This window comes from Capra hircus, chromosome 7 (assembly GCF_001704415.2).
Source record: "Capra hircus breed San Clemente chromosome 7, ASM170441v1, whole genome shotgun sequence".
Classification (NCBI taxonomy): domain Eukaryota; kingdom Metazoa; phylum Chordata; class Mammalia; order Artiodactyla; family Bovidae; genus Capra; species Capra hircus.
In genome coordinates, this window is record NC_030814.1 from 1,833,382 (window position 1) to 1,845,149 (window position 11,768).

The 11,768-nt window shown below is 41.1% G+C and overlaps 1 protein-coding gene across 1 annotated transcript in view; it reads right to left on the bottom strand.

Moving 5' to 3' along the window:
- Positions 1 to 11,768, bottom strand: part of MAN2A1 (mannosidase alpha class 2A member 1) — a 194,625-nt gene that overhangs the window by 144,596 nt on the left and 38,261 nt on the right. The window contains 1 exon segment of the mRNA NM_001289106.1: positions 5,094 to 5,238. Within this exon segment, the coding sequence (NP_001276035.1) occupies positions 5,094 to 5,238 (145 nt within the window).

The following is an 11,768-nucleotide window of genomic DNA, read 5'->3' on the forward strand; positions in this document are numbered from 1 at the left end:
TGGCAACTCTATTAACAAACCAAAGTTCAGACAAACGTGCTGAATTAGGCAATGCCCATAAAGCAAGAAGAGGAATAGCAGCGTCCTCTGAACTAAAAGCATCTTAAGAGGCAGTATAGTAAATGGAAAGGACATGGGGCTTAGAACCAGGCAAATCTGAGCCCACTTCCCAACGCTGAAAGCAGCTACACTGGCCCCAGCCCCACTATCCCCGCCTGGGAGACGGGGTTTGCAGGACAGGCTACACTGGACGACGTACACCAGCACTCCCTGAGGCGAGACGGCAGTGAGGGCCACAGTGTCTCAGCCCCAGAAACGCAGAGTTCCCGTACAGCAGCCAAAACCAAAGAACTCACTCCACCCCACAATAACTAAACAGGGAAACATACGCGGTCCCCACTGCTGCCACAGACACAGCTCGCCTTCTCCCAACCGCCTCCTTCCCCCGCCGGTCTCCTCCGGCAGCCTGAGCTCGGTCCCCACGGCCTTTCGCCTGCATGGACGTTCACTCACCCACGGAGAACCAGAAATGTTCTCTCCAGACTGTGCTTAACAGTATTTGAACAGAAGAGTTGGGGAATAACATTACCCTGTGACGTCCTCACGTTTCTCTTTTCCACAGACTTTTTAAGAATGAGGATACATAAGCAAATTCATTTCAAATTATAACACAAAATGAAAAAATTGTTCTCTTAATTTTCAAAAAAAGGCTGAAAATCCTAAACACTCATTTCAGCCAAAAATTCTGCAAAAGAACTGAAAACTTATGAAAGTATATTATTTTCCAGTGTGACTCTTCCTTCTGTTTTGGAGTCACACCACATGGGGGGGATTATTTTCTAATGTTCATTTTACAAATTGCTTAACTAGCAATATGCTGTCCAATTTTTCATTTAGTACACCTTATCTTCTCTCTACACACTTTTTTCCTTGGAAGGAAAATTAACTATTTCCACAGTTAACTAGCAGGAAGCAAAGAATTAAGATTGTAGATATAAAGGTGCTGTAATGGTGTTTTAATCAGCCTATTAAATACAACATGAACATGTATCAATCAACTAACATTTAATTTCATGGTTTATGATTCAAAACTTCAAAAGCATAACGGTACACAATTATCAGCATTTACTTAATTCCTTTCCAAGTCTGTTTTAACTCATGTAAACCATATAAAATATTACATGATAATTGTTACATGTCCTTATGTACTGGAAGAAGACATAGTTAGAAATTTTATTAATATATAAATATAATTTGAAATGTACCTTTTCAGTTCAATCCACAAAGAAAAATATCTCCATACACAACAATGCAGGAACATAATTTTTTAAGTATGGTGACTTAATATAGGAATTTCCTAAAAATTTATTTCAAATACCTCTAGCCCCAACAGACAAAACTCCACTGATGAAATCAACTACTGGGCTAAAGTTTGTTTTAAATTGTTGCTGCAGAAAAGGAAAAGCTCTATATAGATTTCATTTACAAGTAAACTGCACATTCATTTAGGAGTATTACACCAATACTTCCCATCACAGAGCCACACATGAACTTGGAATGTATGTGTACATACTCATCTCTTTTCCTCTACTGAAGAGTGGTTTTTCGTGATCTCAATGATTCAGTTTTTTACAGAATAATTTAGTTCTCTAAATTCTATTTTTGTTAAGGAGCAATGAAAATTAAGTCAGCAGGTTCTTTTCTCTAGCATTTTGCTTGATAGCAAAAATTGCTTTAGTTTTAAAAGGTCTGTTTCTGACCATTACTTTTGACTCAAGTGGAGAAGGGCCTAAGGGTAAAGGTCATTAACATCTTTCACTAAGACAAAAAGATTCAACTGTGGTTGCTAGGATACCAACAGATTCATTTATTAGTCAGAAACAATTATTCAGAATGCCTTCTCACAGAACAGCACACTAACTGCAACAGGAAGCTTAATGCAAACAAAGTTTAAAAGGCAGAGACAGTCCTTGCCCTTTAAGAGCTTAATATCATTTGTTATTGGTATTCAGAATTATGCAGTGCACTTTAAAAGAAGCCATTGTTTAAAGGAATGGAAATAAGCAGACAACAAGAAGGAGGGCAGTTAAAAGCACAGGCCAAAGAATAAGCCAACTGTTCCATCTGAGTCCGCAGAATCAGATTCCTTTGTTCATTAGCGTATTTAACTGAATGGGTCTGTACTATGTGCTGGTTACTGTTGGAGGTATTAACAACTCAGTGGTTGATAAGACAAAGCTCAAGCCCTCATTGAGCTTACACTCCAGTAAGAAGACCAATCAAAAGTTTGTATCTGTGCTGATATGCAAGCATGAAGTGTGTGTGTGCACACAGTGTGAAAAAGTTGTGGAGGGGCATGGAGGCAAGTTAGTGAAGGCTTTACACATATTTAGCGGAGACTATACGCCAACTATCGGGCTAGGCAATGAGGACAGCGCGTAACAAGAGACCCATGTTCTCTGCCGCTCTGCCAATCCAGGTAAACCAACAGGGAAGTACTCTGGTGCCACTTACTGCCTGTGTAACCTCGGCAAGTTGGTAACACCTTCATCATGAACAGTGGCACTAACCTTCAAAAGTTATTGTCAGCATTAGCTGTTTATAAAACATCTGGCACACTGCCTGGTAACTACAGATTTTATCATTTCAGTTAAGAGCCCACATTATAGAAAAACAAGAAATGAAATCAGTGGAAATTGAGGATGGCAGAAAAGAGGAAAGGATAACACTGCTGCTGGCTGCTAAGTCGCTTCAGTCGTGTCCGACTCTAGCTACCCCATAGATGGCAGCCCACCAGGCTCTGTCGTCCCTGGGATTCTCCAGGCAAGAACACTGGAGTGGGTTGCCATTTCCTTCTCCAGTGCGTGAAAGTGAAAAGTGAAAGTGAAGTCGCTCAGTCGTGTCCGACTCTTTGCGACCCCATGGACTGCAGCCCACCAGGCTCCTCCACCCATTGATTTTCCAGGCAAGAGTACTGGAGTGGGGTGCCATTCCCTTCTCCGGAAAGGATAATAAAGGTCTCTAAAAAATAAAAAGAAAGGAGAGTTGTGTTCACATGAGGAGGTCTTGTGAAACACACTGGTAAGTGTATTTATAAACCTATAAGGAATTCCTTGGAACTCCTATTATGGATTTGGAATTAGGAAACATAATGGAATCACATCACAAACCCAATTAAGTGATAAGAATTAAACTATACATGATTGGCAGAGAAAAGAGGAGAGAACAATTTAAATAATACAACCCGCTTGGCCACTATCTCACTCAATCAAGGGATATTTCAGAGTGAGATTTATAGGAAAAAAAAAAACTGCAGTCCTACGGTCTCAGGTCCCATACGTGAAGTGTGAGCGCCTCACCTCAATGAGTGAATCCAAATATAAATGAAGATAGTATGTCTTTCATAAATGTCCCCTAAATGCAAATGTACTATTTAATCTGGTACTCAAGAGGGTAAATAAACAGTAAAAGAAATTTTCATTAGGTATGATTTTCATCACCTTCTGCATCTACTTTATAACTCAATCTTGCTTAAGATGCTGCTCCACCTACACGACCTCCATTTCATAGATACACAAATAAACAAGCCCGAGGACACCTGGAGGGCTGCCTCATTCAGGCTGGCCCCAAACCTCCCGCCTCTACACGGTGGGGCTTTTTTGCATGCTTAGTCGCTCAGTCGTGTCTGACTCTCTGTGGCCCTTTGTACTGTAGTCAGCCAGGCTCCTCTGTCCACGGGATTTTTCAGGCAAGAACACTGGAGTGGGTTGCCATTTCCTTCTCCAGGGGATCTTCCCAACTGAGGGGTAGAACCTGTGTCTCCTGCATTGCAGGCAGATTCTTCACCTGCTGAGGTGACGACTTAAAACACCTAAGAGGAAATGTGACTGAGACAAACAGAGCTAGATGAAGACATCAAGACCAAAGACAAGGGAACCAAATCAGAGGCTGGTGTGCAGTGACTGCTCATCACAAAGCTTCAGAATGCTGATTTCACGTAGATCTATATCATACTTCTTCTCACACTAACTATTGCAGTATCCTAGAGGGTCACACGTTTCAGCACCCAAGCTCTATCTTGCAGACCATCTTTCACATCTGAAAGCAGTGTGTGTGGGCAAACACACACGTGCAAGTCTTCACCAGAGCACACGTCCAGACATAAAGTAACAAGCTCTACTGTCGTAGAAAGAAATACATAGAAATAAACTAGTGGAAAAGAACGTGAAAAACTGAATGTTGAGAGCCAACGCGTGCAAAGTAGTAGCTGAACACTGTGCCTCTGACAGTGACAGTGAGGCTGAGAAAAGAGCAGACAGAAGCACAAGTCAGCCGGCCCTTCAGAAGAACCCTGGAAGCACATCTCAAAAACCCCGCAACTTAATGCATGGGCCACTTACTCATTACCAGTCCTCACACTGATGAGCACTGAAGTACACTTCCCCTTATCATTTTAGCAACTTTCCTCTACCCTGGGTGGAGAAATCTCTGGCCCCAATAAACACCAAAAGGTGTCCCATGAACGAATGGTAATGACAGCAGTTGCCCTTGGACTGCGCCACATGCCTTTATTCTTTCACTCTATGAAGTGAATGCTTTATCCTGTTCTCTACCTGGGAAAAACCTGACTCTGGCCTAAAGTTGTCTAACACTGTTGGGGTTGGGACTCACACTCATGCATGCTTGAAATCAAGGCTCTTAACCACTTTTATGCTGTTTCTGTATTTTAAAGATACAAACCTTACCATGAGCATTCTGCATTTTCTAACGCAGGATTTATGGACATGAAATAATTCTCTCACACAATATTTAAGAAGTAACCAAAATGAACTATCACTACCTTAAATGCATGGCACTTTTCATCTCCCAAAGCTAAGACCTTCTTGTGCTTATTCCTATTCCACAGTGCACAAGTATTCTCCTTGAATGGCCCATAAACTGATAAAACGACAACACTGTGACATGCAAAATATGTTAAACGTCAGAGAATAACATCCCCAAAATTTGAAAAGTAGGTTTACCTGATTCTCATTAAAATACTTTGGGCCTACAAGGGCTTAATAACTTCCAGATTTCTGAAGTGCAACTTTTACCTGGGTCATTATGGGAGTGAGGCACCACAAACACTTGAAGGGGCTTAGTGTCCCATTCATCAGGCTTATAAGTGATGTCAAATCCTTGCTTCCAAACTCCACCATCTGGATTGTCAAAAGGAATTAGACTGTAAACATCCAACATCTAAAAATAGAAAGACAAAAAAAGTTAAGTCTGATCATGCGTGCATGTGTGTTGGTAAGTCATGTCCAGCTGTTTGTGACCCCATGGACTGTAGTCTGGCAGGCTCCTCTGTCCATGGAATTCTCCAGGCAAGAATACTGGAGTGGCTTGCTGTTCCCTTCTCCAGTTAATCATGTAAAACCATTATTAATTTAAACTTAATGTTGGGAATATTTGCTCAAAACTACTTGTTGCTGTACTCTGTATATATATATATTAAAAAAATGAAGCTACTTCTGTAGACCTTAACTAAAGAGGCTAAGGCAGAACACATTGTACCATCACTCAAAGGGTTAAAATAAACGTTAAAATTCTGCTACATAAGAAACCAGATAAATGACCCCATTCCTCTTCTGTTCCTAATATAAAATAGCTTCATTCAATTCCTCTTCCCCTACTTTACTTCCAATACAATTTAATAGAAAAGGATGGGAACTGAAGAGCTAACAAAAAATTTCATTATGACCAAATATTTTAGCATTTTCAAACAAAGTACTGAAAATTATTTTACAATTTGTCTTTATTTTACAACCAATCTCCTATATTTTAACTTCTATATCTGAATGGAAATGGATCTATAGATATTCTTTAATTTAGCTTATGTATGTTTACCTTTTTTATACTAAAAATAAAACTATAACAGGGTCAGCTAGGTTTAAAATAATTTTTTTTAATTGAGATTCAGCTTTTAAGTGTTCAAATGTTTGCTAAGTTCTAACGTAGTATTTCTTCTAAATAATAATCCATTTGGGGAAAAAATATTACAAGAAAACAAAGCCAAACAAACCTAAAGGCTTATTTTTCATACTCTCTGTGATTCTAAGTGTGACAAAGAACACAGCCCTCTGGGGAAATTACACCCTAATTAATACACAAATGGGTTACGAAACAATGTTTTAAGATAGCAAGCAAATTATACGAAAGTGAACACAAAATATTTTAAGAAAATAACATACCTTTCACTTGGAAACTTACGACATAAATACAATGCCCCCAAAGATAAGAAGGACTGTCTGTGAAGCAGCAGGAAGGAGAAACAGTCCTGCAGCCCTGCGGGTCCCTCTCAGGCCCTGTAGCCCCCGTGCCCTGCTGCCTCGCTCTGCCTGAGCTCCACGACTGCTCTGCAGCTCCTTTCTGGCCGGCCCAGATTCAGGACTACCTCCAGAAAAGATTTCATTGTTCTCCTTTAAAGGTACTTAATTAAAACCTAAACACAGCCAAGCCCAGGATCTGCATCCCATCTGAAACTGGCCACACACTAGCTGATGAGGCTGGAGCGCAGAGCCAACCCCACCAGCTTCTGGCTTAACAAGTGGGCCACGGCCTCGAGAGCATATCATGCTCTCTGTCCCCAAGAGTCAGTGAACGCTTCCACACTGAAGCAAGGCCGGAGCCAGCTCCTTTTGCCCAACTTTAAAATATTCACTCCTTGGGGTCCTGCACCAAGATCCAGTTTCTGGTCCAAGGTACAACGTTGAAATAGCTCTTTGTCAATTTGTAGAACAGAGTAAATATGAGCGACACATCCAAAGCTTAGGGAAGGCAGAGTCCTTTCTCACCTTGGTTCTCAACACCACCACCCTCTGAGAACAGCGCTACTAGGGGAAAAAACTGCATTGGCCAAAAAGCTTGTTTGAGTGTTTTCTAAGCTATTACAAAACACCCAAACAAACATTCTGGCAAACCAATATAATGCAAGCTAAATACATGATTTAAATTTCTCTAATGAAATGAAATTGGTAACCTGAGTTCAAGACGGTGGAGCAGAAGACGCACTCATCTCCTGCCAAAGCACCGAAATCACGACTAGCTGCTGAACAGCCATCGACAGGGACACCGGAACCTAACAAGAAGAGACACTCTGTGTCCAAAGACAGAGAAGACGACGCAGCAAGATACAGCAGGGCACGATCACGATAAAGTCAGATCCCATACCTATCGGGGTGAAACGTGGAGTCGCTCAGTTGTATCAAACTCTTTGTGACCCTATGGACTGTGTCTCACCAGGCTCCTCCATCCACGGGATTCTCCAGGCAAGAATACTGGAGTGGGTTGCCATTTCCTTCTCCAGGGGATCGTCCCAACCCAGGGATCGAACCTGAGTCTCCCGCATTGCAGGTGGACGCTTTACCATCTGAGCCACCAGGGAAGTTATCGGGGTGGGTGACCCACACACTGGAAAGCAGTAACACTAAAGAAGCTTTCCCACTCTTGGGAAGGTTCAGAACCCCATGTCATGCTTCACGCTTCCTAGTCTGGGGACCCTACAAAGGGACGGGAACCCCCAGGGTATCTGGACTTGAAGGCCAGCAGGATTTGATTACAAGACTTCCACAGGATTGGGGGAAGCAAAGATTTCAGTCTTGGAGGACACAAATAAAACCTTGTGCACACCGAGACTCAGAGGAAAGGAGCAGCGACTCCACAGGAAACTGAGCCAGAGCTACCTGCTAGTGTTGGAGGGTCTCCTGCGGAGGCGTGGGTGAGCAAGGGCTCGCTCCAGGCACCAGGGGACTGGCAGCAGCTGTCTGGGAAGGTCCCCTTTGGCATAAACTCGCTTGGAGGTCCCCAATAACCCAATCACAGAGCCAGCAGACCCAAGGGCTGGCTGGCCTTAGGCCAAAAGACTACCAGGGAAGGAGTGCAAATCCAGCAGATAACTGGATTAAGGCTTTACTGAGCAAGGCATTGCCCACCAGAGCAAGACCCAGATTTTTCCACCACCAGTCCCTCCCATCAGGAAGCTTACACAAGGCTCTTAGCCTCCTCCATCAGAAGGCAGACAGAAGAAGCAAGAAGAACCACAATCCCACAGCGACTAAACCAAAATCACCATGAAAAGGCAGACAGTTATGTCCCGGATGAAGGGACAAAACAAAAAGCCCAGAAAAATAACAATGAAGTGGAAATAGGCAACCTTCCAGAAAAAGAATTCAGAATAATGACAGTGAATATAATTCAGGATCTCGGGAAAAGAATGGAGGCAAAGACTGAGAAGATGCGAACAGTGTATACCAAAGACCTATAGTAGATGTGTTTTGGGTGGACGCCGGGAACTGGGGAGGGAGGCCACCTATAGTAGATGTGTTTTGGGTGGACGCCGGGAACTGGGGAGGGAGGCCACCTATAGTAGATGTGTTTTGGGTGGACACCGGGAACTGGGGAGGGAGGCCTGGCGCGCTGCGGCTCATGGGGCTGCAAAGAGTCGGGCACAACTGAGCGACTACAAGAACTAAAGAACAAACAGAGAAGAGTAACTGAGGCAGAAGCACAGATAAATGACCTGGAGGGCAGAATGGTGGAAATCACTACTGCAGAACAGAATATAGAAAAAAGGATGAAAGGAAACGAGGACAGCCTAAGAGACCTCTGGACAACATTTAATGCACCAAAATTCACAGTATAGGGATCCCAGAAGGAGGAGAGAGAAAGAAAGGGCCTGAGAAAATATTTGAAGAGATAATAGTTGAAAATTTCCCTAATACAGGAATCAACCAAGTCCAGGAAGCACAGAGTCTCAGGCAGGATAAACCCAAGGAAGAACACAACAAGATACATAGTAATCAAACTGACAAAAATTAAAGACAGAGATAAAATATTAAAAGCAACAAGGGAAAAATGACAAATAACACACAAGGGAACTCCCATCAGGATACCAGCTGATTTCTCAACAGAAGCTCTACAAGCCAGAAGGGAATGGCATGACGTATTTAAAGTGATGAAAGGGAAGACCCTACAGTCAAGAATACTCTACCCAGCAAGACTCTCCCTCAGATTTAACGGAGAAATCAAAAGCATTCTAGACAAGCAACGTTAAGAGAATTCAGCATCCTCAAATCAACTTTACAACAAATACTAAAGGAGCTTCTCTAGGCAGAAAACAAGGAAAAGCCCTACCTACAGAAAATGAACGCAGAACAGTTAAGAAAAAGGTAATAGGGTCATGTGTGCAGGCATGCTAAGTGGCTTCCGCTGTGTCCCTATGACTGTTTCTTCACCTCTGTGACCCTATGAACTGTGTCTCACCAGGCTCCTCTGTCCACAGGATTCTCCAGGCAAGAATACTGGAGTGGGTTGCCATGCCCTCCTCCAGGGGACCTTCCCGACCCAGGGATCGAGCTCTGGTCTGCACATCAAGAATCGCCTTAGACGCACACAGAATGAATGCACCAACCAAAAGACACAGCCTGGCTTAGCAGACGAGGACACGCGTGTGTGTGCATTTCCACCGAGCACGCCACTCTGCCTGACCCCTAAACTGCATGTGACCATTCTATATTGCTAGAGTCATCAAGATCAAGTTCCCATTATACCTCGCAACTGTAATCTACCCAATTTTTTGTACAGATTTTATTTTTTTGTCTGGCAATTGATGGTGAAAACTAATAAACATCTTTTACTATTGTGATGATGTAACTATTACTCACTTAATATCACTGTATCATGATTGGTCAACAGAAAAATCATAGATAGGATTCTGTATCAGCAAAACTACCATTTAACAGAAAAACCTGTAATCACTTCTTGAAATCTAGATGCACAGCAGAATTATTTCGGTATTTTTTTCAAATACAAATGTCCAGGTATTGCTTTTTTGCCAGAGGTCGAGATATGTTTCTAATGAGCAGTCATGTTTAAAAGCAACCAGACTGTATGAGAATCTTTTACTTTTATCTAGCCTGTGTCACTTTTTCTATTTCATATTCGGTGTTCCCACTTCATTTAGTTCATGTTTTCCAGTTTCTCCATCAATTTTGTTTTTTTTAAATGTTCTTTCTCAAGCCTTTTTCAAGCATATTGGAAAAGCTTTTGTATACATATATATATATAAATAACGTGTATATATTTTAGAAAACTTATGAATCTTTGCCTACCTAAAAAGTTTATGACATTTTGATTCCACTTGTTTGACTTAGTATGAATAGAATGCTAGATTTCTAATTTTAAAAAATAGATATGCAACAAGCAACAAAGGTTTTCTGTATAACACAAGGAACGACAGTATCTTCTAATAACCTATAATGGAAAATAATTTCACAAATAACATATAACTGAATCACACACACACAAAAAAAGAATTCTACTCTCTGAAATTCAGTTATGTCTACCTTTTTGCCAGCTTTTCTAAATGTCCCATGCACATCTAAAAACAATGTGTGAAATACAACACATTAAATATATTTGTGCAGGATATGATTAATATAAATTAATTAAATCACTGCAGATGGTGATTATAGCCATGAAATTAAAAGACACTTACTCCTTGGAAGGAAAGTTATGACCAACCTAGATAGCATATTCAAAAGCAGAGACATTACTTTGCCGACTAAGGTCCATCTAGTCAAGGCTATGGTTCTTCCAGTGGTCATGTATGGATGTGAGAGTTGGACTGTGAAGAAGGCTGAGTGCCGAAGAATTGATGCTTTTGAACTGTGGTGTTGGAGAAGACTCTTGAGAGCCCCTTGGACTGCACGGAGATCCAACCAGTCCATCCTAAAGGAGATCAGTCCTGGGTGTTCATTGGAAGGACTGATGCTGAAGCTGAAACGCCAATACTTTGGCCACCTCACGCGCAGAACTGACTCATTGGAAAAGACTCTGATGCTAGAAAAGACTGAAGGCAGGAGAAGGGGACGACAGAGGCTGAGATGGCTGGATGCATCACTGACTCGATGGACATGAATTTGAGTGAACTCCAGGAGTTGGTGATGGACAGGGAGGCCTGGCGTGCTGCAATCCATGGGGTCGCAAAGAGTTGGACACAACTAAGTGACAGAACTGAACTGAATTAAACATAAATCAATTATATTTAAATTATTAATGACATCATTCAAGATGCTCCTATTCTTATTTTTTCTGCACTTGATATTCTCAGAGAAATGTTAATGCATCTCATTATGATTTTATATTTTTCTTTTCCCTCGTATTTCTTCTGATTTCTCCTTTACGTATCTTTGCTTCTTTATTGTTAAGGTGTCTAATGATTTATGTCATCTCTCTTCTTTGTGAATTGTACCTTCTATCATTAAAAATATTCATCTTTGTTTCATTTAAAAAAAAAGAATCCAGGGTAGAGGAAAGTCTCTGTAAATAAATGCAAAAGTGTAAAGAAAATAAAATCATACTACCTAGATAGGAAAAAATAAACAAATAAATAAATGAAAGATAGAAGTTATTTGAAATCCAAAACGCAATATCTCAAAACTAAAATCCAGTAATTATTATCTGAAAGTAGCCTTAAATATTACTGGGCAGCAAACTAAAAATAGTAGCAATAAAAATAGGATCAAACTAAAATTCATAAATAAACCCTTTATAAGAAAGGAAATCAATCAAAAAAATGAATAGCCTTATAGATCATAAAGAGAATGAGAATATCTCATGAAAATGGTAAAACTTATCATGTTTAGGGAAATATATATCCCTAAACATTACACATACACACACGTATACATACACACATGTATGTGTGTACACACATGTATATACAT